The sequence below is a fragment of the Columba livia genome, chromosome 29 (assembly GCF_036013475.1).
Source record: "Columba livia isolate bColLiv1 breed racing homer chromosome 29, bColLiv1.pat.W.v2, whole genome shotgun sequence".
In the NCBI taxonomy this organism is placed as follows: domain Eukaryota; kingdom Metazoa; phylum Chordata; class Aves; order Columbiformes; family Columbidae; genus Columba; species Columba livia.
The window spans coordinates 464,317-486,577 of record NC_088630.1 but is presented as its reverse complement, the minus strand read 5'-3'; the positions used below and the strand labels follow the sequence as shown (position 1 = coordinate 486,577).

Sequence of the window (22,261 nt, the reverse complement as noted above, 5' to 3'; positions counted from 1 at the left end):
CCGGCTGCTGCATTCACCAAAGGTTTTATTGTCAATTCGGGGATTGCGGTTCTGCGGCTACAGAGCAAACGGAGCCGGAGAACCCGGGGCTCTGGGGAATTTTGGAATGGCGGTTTTGGGGTGAGCAGGGAGCCCCGGGGGGTGGACGCGGGTGACGGTCCGTCCCGCCCGCACAGGGGCCAACGCGATGCTGCTGGGAGCTGCTGCCTCCATTTGCCATCCAATTGTACCTAAAGAACAGAATCCCAACAGCTGAACGGAATAGAAATTCCCCCTAAAATCAGTGTAGGAGTTTGAAACAGCGGTGATAATGGAACACGATAATATCCCTGGAAATGCAAATGATGGGGGATCCCGCCATGAAATAAAGTGTGAAATGTCAGAAAAAGGCATAAGAACCAGCCTCATCCCACCCCAAAGTATGAAATCCCTCCCATAACAGCTTGATTTTCCTTCTTATTTGATAGCAAATAACCACAGGAGAACCCGGGTGATGCAGCCAAAACGAGAAGCGGCGTCGGGCGCAGGGACCGCGCTTTGCATGGGAACCACCGCTTTGTGGCATTTAATGTAAAAGTGATTTATTTGGCTTGAACTGCCCACCTTGGCCCTTGGGGTGACTCAGAGGAGCAGCGGGAGGCGGACGCTGCGGGGCGAGTCCTTCAGGAACCTCTTCGCGGAGCTGCTGAGAACAAGAAAACACCCGGGAGAAAATCAAAAAGCACCCTGAAACTGCAGGAAATGTCGCGGTGCGCTGTTCACGGTGCGCTGTTCGCGGTGCGCTGTTCGTGGTGCGCTGTTCGCGATACGTTGTTCGCGATGCGCTGTTCGCGATCCGCTCCACCTGTAGTGATCGGCGTCGATGAGCCAGTGCACGAACTCCTTGGCCCTCATCCTGTCCAGGCGGCGGGTGAAGTCACTGCTGAAGGTCCCTTCCGAGTGGCGCTTGGAGCTCCGGGCGCTCTGGGGCTCGTTCAGCCGCCACCTGCGCGTGGGGGCAGGAAAACGTGGTTTAGCGGTCATCACGGCGTCACGGCTGTGCCCTCGGAAGCACCGTGTTGTGTGGAGCACCCGCCGGGAGATGATAACGCATCAGATTGACTTCTGGTTTCAGAGGGTTCTGGAGCACCGGTCCTGACGTGCAATATTCACATGCAATAATGTGTTTCCCCCACGTCTCGGCTGCGCTGGGTTTGTGCCTCCACCCGGTCCCCTTGTGCTCATGTCACCCGAGTTCAGATCGAGCTCCCCCAGCTCCGGGACGGAGACCCGACGTCAGGGTCCCCCCTGCACAGTGTTACCCCGCTACAAGGTCCCCAAGGGGTTTTTCCCCCAGGGCTCAGCATTGTCCCTGGAGCATCTGTCCTGCCGTGTCCCCTCTCTGGGCTGGCACAGCCGAGACATCCTGGGGACACACATGGTGATGGTGTTTGGGGATAAACATAAACCCAGCAGCCCCTCGGCAACAGCCCCGAGCTGGGAGAGCGGCAGCAGCGGTGACCGAGGGGTGTCACCTCCCGGCCACCTCTGCCACCACCCCCTACCTGGACGTGTCCCCCGGGTCCCGGGGGCCCATCGGCCGCCCCGCTGGGAGCAGCGCGGCAAGCACCAGCACGGCGAGCAGCAGCCACCGGCCCGTCCGCATCGGCTCCGCTGGGGAAGAACGGAGATGGAAACATCCAGCATTGTCACCGTCACTGTCACCGACCCCCCAGCCCCGTGGCAGCACGATGGGGACAGTTCCGGCTCGAGAAAACCTCCCGCCAGGTGTCCCGGCAGCGTTTTGATGGGGACACATGAAAAATCGCACCCTCAGAATCGCCCATTGGCGCGTCCGCCGTTGCTGCAAGAACAGGTTTGTGTAACATAACGATATAATTAATCACAATAAACTTTATTACGCGGTGCTGGGGAACCTTCCCGACCGTTAGCTGCGCAGAAAGCAGCTTTCAGAAGAGTTAATTAGTTAGGTTTGCATTTCTCCTCTTTGCTGGATGTCTTAGCAGCTCAGGAGGAGCAAAACACCAACCCTCCTCCCCTTCATTTGCTGGAAAACGCAGAGTTTTGGTCGCCTGTCACAGGCGCCTCCGTCACTCCGGTTTAATTTCGGAGTGGTGGTTAAGAAGGGAGGAAAAGGCACTTACTGTCTGCACAGAGAACCCTCCTCCGGCAGCCGGGTCCGCTTCTGCTCCGAGCTGGTTGTGGCTCAACTCTTCTCCTCCCGGCGCTTTTAAGCTCGCGAGCAGGACGCTGAGGCTGACGGCTGGGTCAGCCCCGCTGCTGCTTTTGGTTGGATGGGTCATTATGAATCATTACCAGGATTTTTTAAGTGGGGCTGTTGCAAAAAAATACGCTTGTTGCTGTATTTTTCAGTTACGCTTCAGCGAGGGGGTGGGGGTGGTTGTTGTTCTTTGTGATCCTTCCTGGGTTGTTTTTCCAGGTCTTGGAGCAAAGGAGTCACCTGTGGTTCCCTCCTTTGGGGTGAGGTTGTTGCCACAGCACGCGGTGCGTGGGGCTGATTTCTCTGCCCTTTTGAACACCTTCGGCTCGAGTTAAAAAACGTGCAGAAAAAAGCACGAGCAAGAAGGTAAAAGCGGCGTCCGGGTGCCCAAGTGCCCGCTGCTGCTTCCTGCTGTGGGAAACTGGGGTCAGAGCTCCAGCGCCCGCTGCCGCTTCCCCCCATGGGAAACTGGGGTCAGGGCTCCAGCGCCCGCTGCCGCTTCCCCCCATGGGAAACTGGGGTCAGGGCTCCAGCGCCCGCTGCTGCTTCCCCCCATGGGAAACTGGGGTCAGGGCTCCAGCGCCCGCTGCTGCTTCCTGCTGTGGGAAACTGGGGTCAGGGCTCCAGCGCCCGCTGCCGCTTCCCCCCATGGGAAACTGGGGTCAGGGCTCCAGCGCCCGCTGCCGCTTCCCCCCATGGGAAACTGGGGTCAGAGCTCCGGCGCCCGCTGCTGCTTCCCACCACAGGAAAGTGGGGTCAGAGCTCCTGGGCTGGGCAGACGGCGCTGAGATCCAGACCTGGCTTTGCCCCCGAGGCCACGTCTGACACTGGGGCTGTTCACGTCGTTTTGCCGGTTTGGGGGTGACGGGAGGCGCTGGGGCGACCGCGGGCCTGCGGCAGCGCTTTTCCCGCGGGACACCCGGGCTCCTCCCAGGGTTGGAACAAGATGTGCAGGGGAAACAGGCACTTTGAACCAAAAATAAAGTCAAGCAAAAAGGCTTGAGAGGAGCAAAACCGAGGCAGGCCCTGAAGAACGGGATGCGGCCGTGGAGAAGGTGCTCGGGGGGACTCAGAGCCAAGTCCCCAAAGGTGCTGGGGGGGCAGCTGAGCTCGGGAGGGCTGCTCGCGCTCAGGATGCGTTTCTGGGGCAGCATTGAGGTATTTGGGGGGCTCTTGGCTATGGAACGTCTACGGTTCAGTGCTACGGGACTAAACGTGCCCTTTCCACAGAGACACGGCCAACGGGCAGAGGAGAGCGAGTCCTGGGAGGCTGGGCCGTGTTCGTCCCCTGCCCAACACCAGAAGAGACCGGGGCTCTGGTTTCTCTGCCGCGAGTGGACCTTTCTCTCACTGTTGGGTAATTATTATTATTCTACCGAAGAGGTTTCTGTAATTATTGTCACTGTCAAAATATGTCTGGTCTTCGGGGGACACTCATCTTGAAGAGGCTTTTAATTAGGGCCAGCAATGGCCTTAGGAGAAAACCTGACATCAGAGGAGGAAGGTAGGACATTAATTAGCTCAACCTTCAAGGAGAGGTGCAGATCTCCTGCCCGTTGCTGGCTGGGATGTGTATTAAACCACCAAATGAGCTTGTGGTGACACTGTTTGCGATGTCCCCTGGCCCAGGAAGGCACACGAGGTGTCTGCGGCGCTGGGAGCTCAGCAGAGAGAGATCCGGCTCAGCCGGCGCCGTGCTTGTGTTGCCTCTTAATTGCGGTTCCCAGTGCTCAGGGCGGGTTGGGGAAACATCCTACTGGACTCTTTCTCTACTGCCCAGGGGCGATTTTTCACCAGCCCGTTGGACGTGGTGGTGTCGCCTTCCCAAGTGTCCTCTGCGTCTTCCCCCTTCTGCCTGGGCTGAGGTGTTGGTGGCATCGTGGGGTTTTAAAGGTTTCAAGTTGCACGGGCAGATCTGGATTTTGTCCCATTTTGATGACTTGGAGAGGTTTTTATGGACAGCAGGTGGCAGCCTCTGCCCAACCTTCCTCTACAACCTTCCTCTGCCCAACCTTCCTCTACCACCTTCCTCTGCCCATCCATCCTCTACCACCTGCCTTTGCCCAACCTTCCTCTACAACCTGCCTTTGCCCAACCTTCCTCTACAACCTTCCTCTGCCCATCCATCCTCTACAACCTTCCTCTGCCCAACCATCCTCTACAACCTTCCTCTGCCCATCCATCCTCTACAACCTTCCTCTGCCCATCCATCCTCTACAACCTTCCTCTGCCCATCCATCCTCTACAACCTTCCTTTGCCCAACCATCCTCTACAACCTTCCTCTGCCCATCCATCCTCTACAACCTTCCTCTGCCCATCCATCCTCTACAACCTTCCTCTGCTCAACCATCCCCTGCCCATCCATCCTCTGCTCCTCTCTTCCTATTCCCATCCATCCTCTTCCCATCCATTCTCTTCCCCGTAGTTCATGTGAAGGTCACGTTAGAGGCTCTGCCCCTTCACCTGGGCTAATTAGTGAAGGCTGTGTCCTTTCACCTGGGTTAATTAGTGCAGGCTGTGTCCTTTCACCCGGGTTAATTAGTGCATTTCACCCCTTTGGATCAAACCCCGGCAAGCAGCCTGGGCAGGGGGATGTGGATGTGTGGCTGAGCCCTTGGTGCCTGTGGAGTCTGGACCTCCGTCCCTGTGTGGTTATCAGGTCTGTGTCCCTTGGTCCCCTGTGCTCTCAGGGGCTTTTCCTGCAGGAGGAGAACACTCGCTGTGAGCTGTGCTGGGTGCTCTTGGGTGGTTTTGAGTGGGTTGTGGGTGCATGGGCAGGATGGGTCCCCTGGGGCACCCTGGCCCAGCCCTGAGCCCTTGCTGGTCCATACTGGGGCCCTGTGGAGCAGAACAGGGCCAGGGCAGCTGGGGGAGGTTTGGCTCCACACCTCGGTGGTTACGTACCCACAAGCTGCCAAAATCCTTGTTTAAGGTTTGGGTGTTTCTTTTTCTTTAAATTACCTTTGTTCATCTGAGATAAAGGGAGATGGTGGTTAATGGTTTATTTCCCTTGGCTTTGAAATGTGGAAAACTTAGTCAGGTTTCCTTTCTTACCTGAGTTTTCCTCCTGCCCGTGTCCTGCTAGAAACCTTCCAGACCCTCACGCGGAGCCTGAAAGGTCCTCAGTGGAGCCTGGAGATTTTAATTTCACCCTGATTTCTATGGGCCCTGAGCAGGCTGGCATGGAGTTAAATCACCCTCGACCCCTCAGCTCTGCAAAACCTCCCCTGTTGGAGACGTTCTGCGGCTGTTTGCAGTGGCCTTTGGTTTGGCAGCAATCTGGTAACCGGCTGATGAAACCTGATTGTGCCGTAAATCAAACCTCCTTTGCATTCAAATACAACAATTAATCCTGGGTGTGCTGCTGCAATTAGATGACAAATTACGCCTCGGGATTCACTTGCTTGTTTATATAGAGAAGGGCTGTTTGCTCAGCCGCGATGTTTGGCGATGGTTTTCAGTCCACCCCAGGGGATGGCGAATGGGAACCGGGGAGCTGCCGCGGCCGCACGGCTCGGCTCCTCCACCCCGAGCGGGGAGCTTGTCTGCCCCGCTGTTTCCTGCCTAATTTGAGTTGGCTGAGCCTTCTCCTTCCCAGGGGGTAGCGCAGAATTTGTTCTTGCAGCGCTCAGAGCTGGAGCTGAGGGTTCAAGCCCCCCAGTGTGGGGCCGCGCTCAGAGCTGGAGCTGGGGGTTCGAGCCCCCCCAGCACGGGGCCGCACTCAGAGCTGGGGCTGGGGGTTCGAGCCCCCCCTGGCACGGGGCTGCACTCAGACCTGGAAAAGCTCCTTTTGCAGCCTTAGGTGCCTGATTTAACCCTTTTGGCCTCATTTTGAGGCTGTGGGGCTGGTGCTGAGCAGCGAGGACAGCAGCTGTGACACAGCAGCGGGACGTTTGCTCCCGGTGCCGTGGGACATCTCGTCGGGGTGTCTCGGGGTGGGTGGACGTGCTGGGTGGTGGGAAAAGCCTTATTAAAGCAACAAGGTGCTGTTGTGCTGCAAGCCTGGGGGGCTGCTGGAGCAAAGGGGTGTTCATGGGGTGCGTTGCTGTTTCCATGGAAAAAGAAGAGTATTTGGGGGCCGGACGGGGCGCAGTGAACCCGAGCGCGGGCTCTTGTCCCCGCGGCGCGGCTGAGCTCTGCACCTCGCGCTGTTCAGCCGCTGGTTTTTTGCTCGAAACACGAAGCAAAATCGTAACCCAGTGTGGCAAAAATCCAGGAAAAAGACGCGCAGATAAGGAGCCGGTTGGTGTCGTGAGCGCTCGCAGGTGTGTGTTTACACAGTTGGCTTAAATGGAGGTTTTTATCCACTGATTAACTGTTCCTATGGGATTTCGTTGTGAAACACCCATAGGTGTTTCCTTATCTACTTGGAACAAAATAAGCCGGCTATGTTTTATATCCCTTTTCCTTACGGTGGTGATTAGTGCTGATAACCCTATCACGATTCCTATGGACTCTGACCTCTGAGCGGCTGTTTGAATAAATAGCTTCAAAAATAGGAGTTTTTTAGAAGAGTGGAGAGAAGGGCTCGTTTTGTGGAGCCGGTGCTGCTGCGTTGGGAAACCAGCTGCTCCGTCTGCAGCCGAATGTGCTCCTGGAACGAGGGGAAATCCGGGTGTCGAAGCCCAAAGAATTGTTGGGGAAGGGGAATTGATGGTTCTCGGTGCTGCTTTAAAAAGGCGAATTGTGTAGGGTACTTTAAGTTTGTTTCCATCCTTTTCCTTTCTTTGGGGGCGTTATGTCAACCTGCGCGCTGCCGATGCGCAATGGGCGCTCTCGCTGGCTCGCCAATGGGGTTGGCGTGTGGCCGCAGAGAAGGGTCCGTGCCCCGCGGGGCACCTGCTAGGTGATCTGGTTTATTTTGTTGCCCAGTGGTGGTTGTCGGGTCGGTTTGGAGCCGAGCTCCGTCCCAGCGCTGCAGTTCTGCTGCACGGAGGGACCTCGAGGACTCGGCCTCTCGTGCATCCCGATGCTGCTTGGAAGCGACAAGCATGAGAACCTCTTGTTTTGGAGCCAACCACCCCAAATCCTGAGCGTGCGTGTCCCGGGTGGGAGCCGGGCAGCTCAGAGGCCCGTGCTGGGCTGCGGTTTAACAAAGCTGCGCCTAATCCCCTTCTCGCTTGCTAAATCCTCACATCCTCCTCGCGCTTGGCGGCTGCACCTGGGAAACCTCCCGGCCGTTCCCAACAAAGCTCCTTCACAAAGCGCCTTTGTCGGGCAGACCTCGCTGCACGTTTGCCTTTATTTTTTTATTTTTTTTTATTTTCCCTTCTTATTAATCTTTTTATTGATGGCGCCGCCCGCCGCACAAGGCCCCATTATATCCGAACCGCCGCCGGACTTTGCTTGTTTGCAGGAGGGTTTTGCAGAACAAACGGGCCGGGTCCTGCGAAGCGGGGCCAAGCGTTTGGGCGATGGGGAACTTGGCAGCGGAGCCGGGGGGCACGGAGCCCGCGGCCCCGTGTGCCGGGGGGAGGAACCGCTGGTCGCAGGGGCTGTGGCTGGAGCGGAATGGCGGTGGGAGCAAGAACCGGTTGGGTTTTCCCATCCCGTTCTAGTGCGGGTTGTCCCGTCCCTGTGTTTGTTCTCCAGGGAGCGTCCCAGCAGAGGGCAGCAGGAGATGCTGGGGCGCCCATCGCCCTCCCAGGGGTGCTGGTCCAGGGCAGGTTGACCCATTCCCTCCCTGTCCCCACCTTGGGCCACCTGCTCATGACCTCCGGCTCTGCCGGGCTTGGGCGAGGGTCTCTGGGGCTGCAGGAGGGTGCTGAGGTGGGAACAGACACCGTAGGGATCTGCTCTTGCCCTCCGTAGTGTGACACCTCGCGCCCTTCTCCTCTGGACGTGTGCGGGTTATTTGGGGCAATACTCCTCTTATTCCCTATTTCTGTGCGTCATAGTGCTGCGTTTCCCCACGTCTGCCCAAGCACACGCTTGTCCCATGGGTGCCAAATCCTGACCCAACGTGCTGCTGCGTCCGACACCAAATTTGCACCGTCCGAGCCTGTGAGCAAAACATCGGCTGTGTATATTTTATAATGTGAAATGGTTATTTCTGCTAAGAGAGTGGTGCTGAGCAGCAACAGGCTCATTAAATGGGGCTGAAGAAGCTTCAGTGTTTAAAAACAATTGTCTTTGTTTTCTGAGAGCTGTTTTTCCCATTTCTGGGCAGGTTGGAACAGGCAGGAGGAACTCGGGGTTTCCCAGCCGCGACCTGGGTTCGGTCCCAGCAAAGCCAAGGTCACGGCGCTCGCTGGGGGCCAGGGTTTGGTCCGGATTAGATGCGGCCTCCCGGTCCGGATTAAATGCAGCCTCTCTGCCCGGATTAAATGAAGTAGGGACCAGGGAAGGCACTGGAGCTCCACATCGCACGGGGACGCTGCCGGGCTCGCTGCTGCGCCCGCCGGGCTCCAGCCAGCACTTAGTGCGGGGTTTAGGTTCTGCCCACACCTGGGCGTTGGGGAGGGGGTTAAATGCCTGTCCCCCCTTCCTGGGGACCCCAGCCCTCCCCGCGCCATCCCGCCCGTGTTTTCCAGCCAGGACCTGGATGCTTTGGGCGCTGACGCAGAGCTGGTGCTGCAGGATGCTCTGATTCATCTCCGGGGAGGACTCACACCCAGCCGGGGCTCCTTCCCCTGCTTGTTGACTGTGCGGGTGGTGCTGGGGTGAGCTGGGGCCCCCCGTGGGGTGCTGGGGTGGCCCCCGATTCCGCAGCGGGGTGGCCGTGGGGTGCTGGGCCCAGCGGGAGGGTGGATGCGGTTTGGAGCAGCAAAATCAGGGGATGCTCAGGGTTCCCGCCTCGGGGGGGTGGAATCTGAACGCAGCCCTTGGGTGCAGCTCCAGGTTGTGGGGTGCAGCTTTGGGGTCCTGAGCTGCCCCGGACCCATGCTTTGCTCTGGGGTCTGCAGGGGCTTTAGTGTGTCTGTGGGGCATTTCCAGGCCATCCTGCCCCTTCCCAAAGAGAAAGGGGCTGAATATTCCTGCACTTAATGCAAGAGGAAACTGAGGCACGGAAGGGTTGAGGACCTCAGCCCATCCCTGAGGAGGGGTGAGGTAGGAGGGTTAAACTGGGATGCAGAATGACTCTAATTACTGTACTGTGTGACCCAAACCAAGGGCTTTTCCACCTCCTTGCCAAGGTCACATCGCCCTCCGACTGGGGTTGGGGAGATCCCGGCCACGTTTCTCCCGCCTCCTTGGCAGAAAACTCATATTTGCAGCAAGAAGAGGGGCTGTGGTGCTGGAGCTTTGCTGGGTTTCGGGGCCGGCGCCGTGGCCGCGTCCCGGTGCCCAGGTGGGGAGCGCGGAGCTTTGGCAGCGGTGGTGGCAGAACTGGAAGAGCAGGGCTGCGGCAGGAGGTCACGGCCAAGGTGTGGGGCCGGGGCCGGGCAGGCGTTGGGTCAGTTTTCGAGGGCGCCCGCGGGGCCGGCCGGGAGAACTGGTACGGCAGAGAGCCCTGAGTCAAACGGGGAAAATGCGTGAAGGAGGATCTGGGCTCCTCCCGCCGCGGAGACGGCTCCAGCTCCCCGGGCCCGCGGTCCCGCTCCAGCGCTGCTGCCTCCTCATCCTCCCCAGGATTAGCGGCTGTCACCTCCCAAACCGCCTGCTCGTGGCACCACCTGCCACAGCGTTTGGGGTACAAACACTTCAAACGCTCTTGCCCCGGCTCTTTGGGGGTGGCTTTGCATCCAGCTTAACCCATTTTCTGTATCCAGCTTAACCCACTTTTACCCTGGGCTTAACCTATTTTTGCACCTAAAATTTGGCACCCGAGCAGGTTCATGCCCGTGACTGTTTTAAAATTTCCTTTATTCACAATAAATAACGCACTATATTACAAAGATCTCAACACAAAATGAAAAAATCACGTTCTTTCTGCAGCCACGAATAAATAGGACTCCCCAGCACTAGCTAATGCGTGAAGAGCATCTACGAGCAGCACGGGCCCTGTGGCGGGGAGAAAGCGGGGGACGTTTGCCCAAAAGCAGTTGGTTCCTCTTCGCTGGTACCTGCAGGGTGTTTCCATCCCTGGCCCTCGGGGGCGGGGGTGAAATCCTGCGTGCACCGCAAAACGTGCAAAACTCACGCCTAGGAGGGCAGGGGTGCAACCGAGAGGCTGTAAAGCCAGCGCTGAGGGGCTGCCCGGGGCTGAGCCTCCTGCGCTGGCCTTAGCTGGCTGCGGTTTAGCTAGGAGAGGTTCTAGCGCTCGCACTCAGAGAGGGATTAGAGACACAGACGCTGCGATACACCTTTCTTTCTTAGTCACGGGTGGTCTTTGAGTGAAAGACTTTTGCTTAAGAGTCTACAGTGGCTGGATGTGGCTGTTGCCGGCGCTGGCGCACACATGAGCCCATGTGTGGGGCGTCCCCGCCTTCTGCTTGGAGTTCTGCGGCCGCTCCTACGGTGCGGTCAGCTCCATGGACTTCTTCCGCTGCTCTTCCCACTCCTCCTCCGACTCGTAGGTGCCCTTGACGATGGCGATCCTGTCCGAGGAGTTCATGCAGTAGGGCACCAGGATGTAGAAGTAGAGGATGGAGGCCAAGCAAGCCCCGAGGATGGGTCCGACCCAGAACACCTGGAAAGTACCGAGGGGAGTCTCAGAGCAGCTCTCGGAGGCACCAGCTCCATCCGTCCCACCAGCATCCCTCCCCACTCCACATCTAGAGACGCAAAGACCCATTCCGGGAGGCTTTTGGGGCAGAAATCCCCCTAGTTGTTGCTTGCTGAAGACATCAAGCTCTTGACGTGTGCAGAGATGGAAAGGAGGGACCAACCCTGCTCTGCAAGGCTGGGTCTGATCTTGCAGGCAAGGCTGGGCAAGTGGAAAACCTAAGCTGGGCTTTGTCAGCCTTAGACGGTGCCCTAGCTCAGCAGGTACCGTTGCAGGGGGGTTTATGCTTGTCCCCTTGCTGCTTCTGCACCATTGGGACAACCCATAGCCCAAGGGGACAACCTCCCTTGTACCGCAGCCTCCCTTTGTCCTGCCAGGCCTGGGACAGGCTCTGGACCCCCGTGGCCGTTGCCGCCCCCCGTCAGCCAGCCCTGCTCACCCAGTGCGCTGAGCTGAACTTGCCCACCACCACCGCAGGCCCGAAGGACCGGGCTGGGTTCATGGAGCAACCGGTGAAGTAGATCTGTCAAGTGTGGAAAGGAGACCAGGTCAAGACGCGTCACGTTGCTGAGCGGTACAAGCAGGGACCACGGTGGCCCCCGATGCTGTTTCTCTTGCAGAAAGTTGGAAATTCCCCCCATCGTCATGAAGGAGGAGCCCCGATGTGTCCCATTTTGCCTCTCCCAACACAGCTCCCTCTGGTCCCAACCACACGGGAGTGTCCTGGGGAGCCCTGTCCTACCCGGGCCCTCCTGCGCAGACACTCACCCCCACCAGGTGGCCCACGGCGACGGAGAGGCCGATGGACAGCGAGGGGGAGCCCACGCCGGTCCTGCGGTTGTCGGTGGATGCGAAGATGCACATGGCCAGCTGGAAGGTGAGGATGATCTCCACCACCAGGGCCTGGCCCGCGGTCGTGTTGTTGTTGAGCTGCGAACCATTGAGAATGACAATAATTAACCATCCAGGGGGCTCTTGGGTGCTTTGCTGGTGGATTTGGGTTGGCAAAGCCGTGAACAAGAACCCCCCAGGTTCCCTGCCCAGATGCTGCTTGGGCTCCCTGCTCCTTTCCCCAAAGGGTAAGAAATCATCTTTATGTTTAATTCTCCAAACGGCATCTCCCTCCTGAAGGCCTCCACCCCCGCTGCTCTCCACCTCTCCGCTTTTTCGTGTCTGCAACACTTGGTGCTTTCCCACCAAATCCAGCACTGATTTGTCCCATTTTCCTGCTCTTCTTTCCCCCTTGCTCATCACGAGCCGCCAGATCCCGGTTCTGTTCCCGCTACCTTGTGGAGCACGTTCCCGAGAGGCTGCGGAGCAGCCGGCGTGTGATGGAGGGTGAGGGCTGGGATGGAGGTTGGGGTGCAGCCGTGGGGGAAGATGGGCAGTCGCTGTCCCAGTGTCTCTGTGCTAACTGGGGGCCATCAGATGGACTCGACTCCCCAGGCATGAGAAGGACAAAGTGAACCAGGCTGCTACAGCTGACTGATTTGGGACAGGGAGCGTGTGGGAATACTGGGTGTTACAGCACCTCGTCCTGGTGCTTGAACCCTCTGCAATGCATCTGCTGCTTGGGGGAGTCCAGACCGGGGCTGGAGTGCTTGCTCCGTGGCCCCAGTTCAGGTGGTGGGTTCCCAGCATCACCCCAAGAGTTTGAGACACGTCCCTCATCCCCACTTATCTCCGGGGGTCCCACCGTCTCCCCTCGTGCTCCAGGAGCAGCCCCTGCCCCTCGCAGTCTCTGCTTGTTCTCCAGCTCTTCTCCACCACCTTGCTCCATCCACCTCCTTTCCCAATTCACCCAGCGCACTGGTTCCAGTGGGCTTCTGCTCCCCCTGCCCATACTGGTTTGACTGGGCTCTGCTCCCTGCCCTCCCTGCTCCGTCCTGGCGCAGCTCCTATCCCGGCACTAATCTCCAGTGCAGAGGCTGCACTCAGGAGCATTTCAATGGTGCGAGTGACTCACTCGGGACCTTGGGATAAAGGAAGCGCTTACTAAAGAAGGGAAGAAAACATGCCACGCATTACCCCGCACAATAAAGCTGTCCTGTCAACACTCGGGCTATGCCAGCGTTTGCTCCTACCCCGTTCCCATCCCTCTGTGCGTGTGGGACGACGTGCCGAGATCAACCGTCCTTAGGTGTTTGGCTCTCCGCGTTGGCGCCGGCACCAAGGAAAAGCAACCCCGCGCAGCAAGGTGAACCGTCTCCAGGTAGGGACACTTACCGCGTTGATGGCCAGGTTGCCACGGGTGTTGACCGGCGTCACGCCGTAGAGGATGCCAGCCCCGGCAATGGCCCCGACCAGCTGGGCGATCACGTAGAAGATGGTGCGGAGGATGGAGATCTGGTTCCCGACGAAGAAGGCGATGGTCACCGCGGGGTTGATGTGGGCGCCGCTGATGTGGCCGAACGCCTGGACCATGGTGGCGATGGCCAAGCCGAAGGCCAGCGCGATCTGGAGGATGCTGGGCAGGGCGGACGGCCACTTCAGCGCTGAGCCCAGGCCGATGAAGACAAAGATGAGCGTGGAAAGGAACTCGACAAAGATGGCTCGAGCGAAGCCCAGGGTCAGTATTTCCTGCTTCATGGTGGGAGCAGGTGGAGGGCGGCTGGGAAGGGAGGAGGTTTAGGTCTCCTCTGTCTCCAGGCTCTGCTGACTGCAGCCAGCGGTGGGGCCATACCTATCTATATATGCAAGAGCGGCAGGGAGCTGTCTTACAGGGTAGGGGTGGAGCCAGGGAATTAGCCAGTCCTCCCAAATTATCATGTGAAACTGGAAAAGTTTCCATTTGAAAATAACTTCGGAGCCTCTTGGTGAACCAGTGACTCAGATATTGGTGGCATTTCTCTCTCCTTCCCTCTGCAAACAAAGAGCCCCTATAGGGTGTCTCTGTGGTCGTTAGATAACGCGGTTGCATAATGATGCTGTGATCCCTCCTCCGCTTTTCCCTTTTACTACCTCTTGCCAGGTGCTGGGTGTTTCGTTGGCAGAGGTGTAGTTAACATTGCCTTGCTCCGTGTGCTCGCAGGCTGGAGAGGGTTCTGTTTTGGTCTGGAAAGCTGTGTTCCCGTTGCCGGGCTGGGGGGTCTCCAGCGCGGGGTCCCCGGGCGTTCAGTGTACGTGGGGTGTTGGAAGGTAAAATCAAAGCGAAGCACCTGGAGCTGCTCCCAGGCTGTCGAAACAGCTCAGCCCCAGGAAACGAGCAGACTGCGATGGTCCCGGGAGCAGGACGGGGTCTGGGGGAGGCTCTGCCCAGCCCGGGATCTGTAGGGGGGTCGGGGACTCCCCAAGGTGCGCGGATGGGATGGCGCAGCTCAGAGGGCGCTGGCGCCTGGAGAACCAGGCTCTCTGCCTCCTTTCTGCTCCGCTGCTCCTGAAAGAGCAGCAGGTGTGGGTTTCGCTGGCGTTGGGGTTGCGGGTTGGGGAGTGCTCGCTGCCCATGGCCAGGGAGGGTGTTTCCCACCCCGGGCAACTCGGGCCTGTTTCTTTTCTTTCTGCTTTTCAAGCTATTGCTCAATGAGGTCAGTGATTTTGCTCCTGGGAACGCCAGCACAAAGCCACGGGCTCTGCATGGGCACGGGCCGTGTTCGCAGGCGTCCCTTGGCGTCCCCATCCGAAACCCCTGCGGCTGCAAACCCCGGCTGGCGGCGAGCACAGAGGGGGCTCTCAGGGCGGCACAACAGGAGCTGCTGGGGTTTGAGGTTTTGGGGTGGAAGAAGGCACTTAACAATGAATTCTTCATTTCCTTGTTGTCCTTGGTGCCAGGATTAGTTTGGTTTTTATAAACAGTCTTGGGTTCCAGGTCTGCTCTGCTTTCTGGGCTGGACGCGTCTCACCTTCCCCAAGCAATCCCATCTCTCCATGCCCAGCACGGCAAATCCGGGCTGGGGTCACCCAGCAAAAGCTCCGCAGGCAAGAGATGGGTACAAATAGTTTACATCCCTCTTTACATTTAAAAATCACTAAAAAAAATAGTATTTGCTGCTGCCTTCTGCTGGGTGCGGGCAGACCCGCACGAGTGCTGCGGGGTCAGGAGCGGGCGGGATTCCTCTTCAGAGCACGAGGAGGGGAATTCTTCCTCCAGCGTGGCAAATAAATGAGCTTTTCTGCTCCAGCTGTAGCCAAACAGCCCCAGAGAGTCTCGGGGGACTGAGGATCTATTACAGCGTTAATTCCCAATAATGGCATTCACCTGGTTCTGCTGATCCCCGGGGACGATTGCAGAGTTAAAGCCCAGATCTGTTATCCTAGAAACACCTATTCCGCTGGCGTGTTTTGGTGAAAGTTTTGCAAGCTGGTATTTCAAGACACCCTGGCCGGGTTCCAGCTGGAGTAATTGCTCTGCCACTTCCCTTCAGCCGGTGGCTCCGGCGGGATCGGCTGCGCCGCGCTCCCGGCCTCCCGCGCCTCTCGCAACGCGCAGCTCCCTCCCGGGCGGCCGCGCCGGCGGCTCCTGCGCCACGCAGCCTGGAGCCCAAAGCGGCGCCCTCCCGCGCTCCCCACCGCGCGGATAACGACCCCCGAGCAAAGCCCTCCGGCCCGTATAACCAAATAAGGCTGCAAACGATTGGGAAAACTTCTGGAGTGAAGCAAGGTGCCGTGCAAAACCTATTGTTCTTGAGGCTTTTTGCTCGGCTTTCCCCTTGGGACGTTCCTGCTCGGCCGTCTGACCACGGGCATTTTCCTGCCCCCGGCTCCGTGCCTCCCAAGGAGCTCGTGTGAGCTGAAAATGCCTTTGATGTGTCAGATTTTAATTGAATTGGGCAAGATGTTCAAAAGGCTCTTTAGGCAGGTCCCTGTGGACAGACGGACACCTACGTGGTGGGGCCACGCACGCCTCGCTTTGCCCCCGGGGTTTGCAGGACTAGGAGATGAGGAGGCTTATTGCAAGGAGGGCGGGTGGGCTGTCTCCCTCCTCTTCCTCACCAGTGCTGGCGAACACCACAACCAAAAATCACCCAGATTTACTGCGTGGCTTGGGGCCGATGCGCTGGGGGGTCGGGGTGCCCGCTGGGAGGAAGGCAGCCGTGCCTCATCCTCGCCCGGGGCCGCCCGCAGGGGCGTGTGTGTCATTAGCTGAGTACGTGTGTCCGTCCCTGTTGTCCCCGGTTTGCTGGTTTAGTCTCTCAGAGCCGCGCGGGGCTGCTGTTCGTTTGCCATTCCCGCCGCTCCCGGGTTCCTGGTGAGTTTGGCTCCGCGGTGCAGCTCAAAGCCCGGCTGGCGTGGTGAAATTCAGACTATAAATGCTGCTGAGACCCAGACCAGCCTGGGCTTGGTGCTTTGTTTTGTTTTTTTTCCCCACTGTTCACCTGGCTCTGGTTCTGGACCTTAAAACCGGACCAGTAACAGAAGCAGGAATGATTGAGAGGAGACAACTCCTGCAGGGATCTGTGACAGTAGGGACTGGATGGCCGGAGGAGAGTGTTTGGATCAGTGTGTTTTCCCAAGAAAAAGGGCATTTCTGGCTGGCTCAGCCCGGGGAGTTTGCAGAGGCGTTTGAGATGGGGCTTTCAAGGATGTCTCTAATCTGACCCTCAATCTGCTCGCGCCGCCTTTGAAGGCGAAGGGTTCGGCCCTGGCCCCGGGCTGCGGGCGTTCGCGCCTCCTCCTGCCCCGCAGCAACGAGCTTGGTGCTGTACGCGCTTGGTGCAGCCGATCGCGACAGGGAACCTCTGGCCAAGGTTCTGTGGGTCTTCCCAACATCACTGAAATTTGTTTTTGTTTCAAGAGTAACAAAAATACAAACTACTTTTAAAACTGAGTTACTTGGTGCTTTAACTACAGTTTTACACTCTGATTGAAACGTGATTTGACTCCCATTGCGGAGAACAGATAGATTTTTTTGACAAGCCTTTTCTGAGATACCCTCCAGATGCTCCTTTGCCGCTGGAGGAGCGAAGTGGAGACCGGGACCAAGGAGCGGAGGCGACGCGGGAGCTCCCGCGCTCCCAGCCCATGGGGATTGGAATGAAGACCACGACAACGCCTCGTGCGGGGCAGATCAAAGCTGTGCACTCCTTTCCTGTCCAGCAATGGCCATTAGCACGTTAGAGGACGAGCACAGCGAGGAACAGAGGAAATGATGCGTTCAGGAGACGGGAGAGGCTGGGACAGGTAGAGCACAGTGCACAAGGAGCAAGAGAAGAGCATCGTTTGGTGGTGGTTCGTGTCCAGAGGGAGGAAAAGGTCGCTAATGTTCCTTAGGATTTGGCATCGGGTCTGACTCATTGACTGTTTCCATTAATGGCCTTAGCAGAAACAGCCTGAATGTGGTGGTGACGTGGTGGTGCAATGCTGGGGAGACGTCAGGATGTCACGCCAGGAATGTATGGCTTTTTGGCTAAGTAATGGAAATGGGATTAAATTAATGGTTGAAAGAGCAAAGTTATGTCCTGAAGACTGAGCCAAACGCTTTGGCTGTGCTGGGGACCATAAGCAGGGCCTGACTCAGCAGGAGAAAGGGCTGGGCTGGTTCTGAGGGGGTGGGTTGCAGCCAGCAGCAGCTCTGGGCTGGAGGAAGCGAGGGAAACACTGTTTCTCACCCAAAAATCAGAGCAGGACAGGACCAGAGGAGAGAAAGCAAAAAGAATAATGGAGAGGGATGAAGCATCAAAGCCAAAGAGCAACACTGGCCCGAGAAACAGACGAGCTGTGGATGAGCTTGAGCTGAAAATCGGGTTTCTCATTGTCACAGGAGAAAGCGGTTGCAAGAGGTGCCCGGGCGGTCAGCAGGGGCTCAGGGAGCTGCTTCCAGTCCCATTGTCTAAGGAAAGGGCGATGTGGGTCCTCGCAGCAGCAGAACTCGCGGTCTGTGCGACGCGCGCGGCACAGAATGAGCGATCCTGCGCAAACGGGCGAGCGGAGCGGAGCAGCCGTGAGCCATCGGGTGGCAACCTCCACGCCCCGCAAATGGCCGTAATGACAGCTCTGCGGCACCTCCGAGCTCCTCGCGAAGGGCAGCGAACGCCACCGAGCGCTGCGTCCTGCAAGGGGTGTGGAAGGAGCCGCTGGGATCCCGGTGTCTTCGTTCCTGTTGCTGCGCTGGTGGTTTTGGTTTAATGGCGTTTTCCCCCTAGCACCAGAAAATCGTCAGCTGCGGGGGGAGCTGGGCGACAGAAGCTGGTTTGGGCCATCGTGGTGCATCTCCCCAGGAGACGAGTCGACGTGTGCCCCCAGCAAAACCGAAGGGAGAGGGGAGAGGCGAGTTGCTCGTCTGGACAAGCGCTGTCTCCAGAACCAGAGCTTCCCCAGCCCCGCTCTCGGCCCCGGGCAGGTCTGGCTACACCTTCTCGGACATGCCCCTCGGCAGGGCCTGCGGGGAGTGCAGCTCCACCGACTGCCGCCGCCGCGCCTCGCGCTCTGCCCAGTCCTCCTCCGGCTCCAGGCCCTTGAAGATGGCGAGTCTCTCCGAGAAGCTTTTGGCTTGTGGGAAGAGGATGTAGTTGTAGATGATGGAGGCGGCTGCCGCCCCGACCAGGGGGCCCACCCAGAAGACCTGGGGAAAAGGGAATTGGGTGAGCAAAAGCCAGCGTGAGTTTGGAGGATGGAGAGGAACCGGGGCCCCTGAGCAGCATGGCAAGGAGTTTATTCTGTGTGTGCTGGGAGCAAAATGCAGCAGCTCTGCTTTGGCCATCGCTGCTGACCTGAACTCCCATCTGAACATACCGAACCATCCCCTTCTGACCTTTCTCCTCTGAGAGCTGCCTGACCTTCATTAATGACGGGCCCATCACAAGCATGCTTAATTATTTGGGTTCCCCTGAAGAAGCATCTTCCAACCTGTTTACACGGTGCTAAGGGGACGAGGAGGGTACCAGCTCGGGCTGGGTCCCTCTGAGCACATCAGCCTGAGCCCCCACAGCTCTAGCTCCCAACGTGCTCTTTGGAGATGGAGATGCCTGGGAGAGTGTCCTGGGTGCAAAACATGTACCCAGGTCCAGCTGGAGCCAGGAAGGTGCCCCGGACCGGCACGAAGAGCTCCACACACCGTCGGTTTTGCTTCTTTTGCTAAGTCATGACCAACAACCCACACGCCCTTCTCCTGTTGCAACGCGGCCCGCTCAGATAAGCCATCTCAGCGGCCCCGCCTGGTTCTGCTAATCTCGACATCGCTCCCTCAGCTGGGAGCTGCTGTGGAAATGCCAGGAATCTGGTTGGCTCTGGGGATTTCTAGGAACACTGGTAACTGAGGGGGTTCATCCCACCAAAACCAACGCATAGACCTGACGTCTTACCCAGTGGTCACTGAAGTCTCCGACTATCACAGCAGGGGCGAAAGACCTGGCCGGATTCATGGAGCAGCCGGTGTAACGGATCTGCCGAGAAACACCACTTTATTGTTAGCATTAAGCCCTTTTAGCACATTTTAACGAATCCTGGTGTGTTATTAGCGTGATTCATGCACCCGGCCAATGTTTCGCCCTCCAGCGTTGCCCATTCCAGGAAGATGGATGCCGGCAGCCTCCAGCACCTGAGTCAAGGTGGGCAAGTTGGCTATTTGTGCATCTTCGTGCGAGCGCGTGTGAGCCGAGCGTGGTGCGAGGCGGCTGCGGGCTGGCTGGCGTGCCCGCAGCGTGGCAAGGACGGCGGGGACAAAGCCCTGCAGCAGCCGCTGCTCCTTGCCGCAGAGGGCAGGGGAACGTTCCCGGAGACACGCGGGCCTGCGGGTTGTTGGGGATGGAAGATGTGGTGTGAGTGTGGCTGTTCTGATGAGACGCTGGGGGTCTGTCTGTCACCTGTGGGGATTTCCCTGGGTGTTCATTCCAAATACTTCCCCCGCTTATCGTCATGGGCTTGGGTGCCTCAGATCCTGGCACGTTCACCCCGGGACAGGAGATCCCACTGATCCCTGGGAGCTCCCCATGGGACGCAAGGAGCAGCAGAGCCCAGCCAGATACGCTCCTTTTCATGCCCAGTAAAAGCTGAGCTCAGGCTGTGGTTCTGTTCTGGATTTGGTGCGATTTTTCTCTTTTACCCACAGGAAAGCCATGGGCACCCTGAGTTACACCCCCCCGTCCACCCCGAAGCAGCCAGCCAAGCAAACTTTGGGCACAAAGGCAAAAAAGCCCCAGAAAGCGCTGGTTTGGCCCATTCTACCCACCCCAAGGAGATGCCCCACGGCAACAGAAAGGCCGATGGAGAGGGCAGGGGAGCCCAGGTTGTCCTCCCGGCGCTCGTCGGTGGAAGCGAAGATGCACAGGACCAGCTGGAAGGTGAGGAAGAGCTCGACCGTCACCGCCTGCCCTGTCGTCGTCTCGTTGTGCAGCTGGAACGGGGGAAAAAACGTGTCTTGTGGACGGAGAGGGTTGGGGACGGGTTTGGAAATGTGGAGGGGACACCCAGAGACCTGGGTCTTGCTGATATTCCCCTATTTCTTTTAATTATTTTAAGGGTAATTTGTGCAGGCAGCAACACGATGAACAGCCCATAGGGGAAAAAATATTAAAATCCTTATTCCCTCTTTTAAGTGGTTTAAGCTGTAAAACAACAGAGCTGGGTGTTTTGAAAGTCTCTCTTAAAACTCCTACTTGCTTTGTTGGGTTTATTAAACCCCAGCTATTATCGGTCTAAATAGCCTTGTTCAGATTAATCCGCAATCCCTTTTTCAACCCTCTTAATCTCTTTGGCAGCGTCGCGGGCCCGGCGGTGCCTCCCTGCTGTGGGAAGGGGACTCCTGCGCCGCCTCCCTCGCCGCTCGGCCGCCTTTGGGCGACGCTGCTCCCGGCGTGGGCGCCTCCCCGTGTCCCCCGGGCACCCCGGCAGCTGCCTGTGCCCACCTGGGGGGGCATGGAGGAAAGAGAGGGGATCGTGAACCTGGCGACTTTTTAATTCCCCCCCTTTTTATTGCACACATGGGTTGGAAAGGGGTGTTGGAGGTTGGGATACCACTGGGGACTCCCCTCGTGGCTTCCTAAGGTTCCCTTCACAACGGGGAGCAACTCGAGCAGTGCTGTCTGATGAAAAGCTGGGATTTAGACCCAAACCCCACAAAAGGCTGCTCGTTCCCACGCCGAGGCTGGGAGGGGGACAAGAGGAATGGATGCTTTTGGTTGTGTCCTTCCCTAAACATGCGGATCCCCTCTGAATTCAGCTCCTCCACAGTACAGCTCCGGATAAAACTGAGATGGTCGTGGCTTTGTCTTGTAAGGGGGTTGTCTATGTGGCCAACTGGATCATATCTCTGGTTTTAGCCCTAGAAAGAGGACTCCTGCCTCCAACCCTGCTCCTGGAGGGACCTTTGCAGCTGCTCATGGTGCTGGGCTGCAACTGACAGCGATTTCCCACTCAACACTGAATAAAGAGGGTCCTTGCTGGCTCCAAACCCCTTCCTCGCCTTCCCCGAGCCGCGCTCCGTGTCTCCCGCTCCTCCCGAGCCCACCCGTGGGCCCAGGGCTCACCTTGTTGATGGCCAGGCCTTCCCGGGAGTCCGCGGGGGTGACCTGGTGCAGGATGGCGGCCCCGGCCACGGCGCCCAGGAGCTGCGCCGCCACGTAGAACACGGCGCGGAGGAAGGAGACCTGGGAGCCAATGAGACAAGCCACGGTCACCGCCGGGTTGATGTGGGCGCCGCTGACATGCCCCAGGGCTTGGACCAGTGTGCCGATGGCCAAGCCGAACGCCAGCGCGATCTGCAGGATGCTCGGGGAGGAAGCTGAGGGCCAGTTGAGTGCAGAGCCCAGGCCGAAGAGGATGAAGACCAACGTGGCCAGAAACTCCGCCAAGACGGCGCGGGTGAAGGCCACGGATCTCAGTTCCCACATCATGGAGGCTGCAAGGACTGAGCCACCCGGGGCGTCTTCAGGCGATTGCTGCCGCGGCCGCCGTGTCCACGGAGGATGACGGGGACAGCGGGTATATATGCGGGTGCGGGATGCCCAAGTGCCACGCGGTGAAGGAGGTGGGATTGTGGTCCTACGAAACCTGATGCTTTTCTTTTCCTTTCCCCGCTGTGTTCCAGCCGAGGGAACATCAGACCCTGCCCCCTCTCTCTATTAGCGCTGGGGAACGCAGCGCTCGCCACCCTTGGGAGGCCGTAAATCAGCCTCCAGCAATGCCATGAAATCAGGAAACCATGTTCCTGTTCTCCCGGGCGCTCCTGCCAGGGGCCGCGTCCCCGGAGCTGCCCGTTGCTCCTCTTCTCCGAGCTTTACGACCCGCAGCACGGGGGGCGAGGAAGCGAAGGGGCTCTGTGGAGCTGGAGCTGAGGTTGGCTTGTGTTGAAGAGCAGGATGTGGGTTGGGATGAAACAACCAAAACTGGGTGCAGAAGAGTCTCTCAGAGGCACAAAACTCCGAGTGACTATAACACAACTCAGAGCACCAGAGTTTTAGAGCCTGGGCACCGATTTCCTACCCAGAAAAATGGGAACCAGGCCCAAGAAATGTCTGTCAGGAAAGGAATTCTAGTGGGAAAACGTGACAGCGGGAGT

General features: G+C 58.2%; 3 protein-coding genes and 1 long non-coding RNA gene across 6 annotated transcripts; 1 reads left to right on the top strand and 3 right to left on the bottom strand.

Moving 5' to 3' along the window:
- Window positions 1-8: 8 nt before the first annotated feature.
- Window positions 9-2,739, bottom strand: LOC102093594 (glucagon-2). 3 transcript variants are annotated; one of them, XM_065043482.1, is made up of 5 exons: window positions 2,145-2,723; window positions 1,545-1,653; window positions 845-985; window positions 604-685; window positions 9-230 (listed from the first exon to the last, which is right to left on the bottom strand). In XM_065043482.1, the coding sequence occupies exons 2-4, from the start codon at window positions 1,643-1,645 to the stop codon at window positions 622-624; spliced, it is 306 nt and encodes a 101-aa protein (XP_064899554.1). In that variant the 5' UTR covers window positions 1,646-1,653; window positions 2,145-2,723; the 3' UTR covers window positions 9-230; window positions 604-621. The 3 variants fall into 3 exon arrangements, with proteins under 3 accessions (XP_064899554.1, XP_064899556.1, XP_064899555.1); XM_065043484.1 differs by having other exon boundaries at window positions 604-682; window positions 2,145-2,707; XM_065043483.1 differs by lacking the exon at window positions 9-230 and having other exon boundaries at window positions 495-685; window positions 2,145-2,739.
- Window positions 2,740-10,011: 7,272 nt separating this feature from the next.
- Window positions 10,012-13,516, bottom strand: AQP5 (aquaporin 5). Its single transcript, XM_005514583.3, has 4 exons — window positions 13,057-13,516; window positions 11,599-11,760; window positions 11,270-11,353; window positions 10,012-10,794 (listed from the first exon to the last, which is right to left on the bottom strand). The coding sequence occupies exons 1-4, from the start codon at window positions 13,417-13,419 to the stop codon at window positions 10,618-10,620; spliced, it is 786 nt and encodes a 261-aa protein (XP_005514640.1). The 5' UTR covers window positions 13,420-13,516; the 3' UTR covers window positions 10,012-10,617.
- A 3,075-nt stretch (window positions 13,517-16,591) lies between these two features.
- AQP2 (aquaporin 2) lies at window positions 16,592-21,834 on the bottom strand. Its single transcript, XM_005514582.4, has 4 exons — window positions 21,231-21,834; window positions 19,934-20,098; window positions 19,068-19,148; window positions 16,592-18,328 (listed from the first exon to the last, which is right to left on the bottom strand). Exons 1-4 carry the CDS (start codon window positions 21,594-21,596, stop codon window positions 18,113-18,115), a joined length of 828 nt encoding a protein of 275 aa, XP_005514639.2. The 5' UTR covers window positions 21,597-21,834; the 3' UTR covers window positions 16,592-18,112.
- On the top strand, window positions 18,207-20,404 carry LOC135576670 (uncharacterized). The gene is made up of 2 exons (XR_010468460.1): window positions 18,207-19,313; window positions 19,814-20,404. It is a non-coding gene; the product is annotated as an uncharacterized LOC135576670 (long non-coding RNA).
- Window positions 21,835-22,261: the final 427 nt, after the last annotated feature.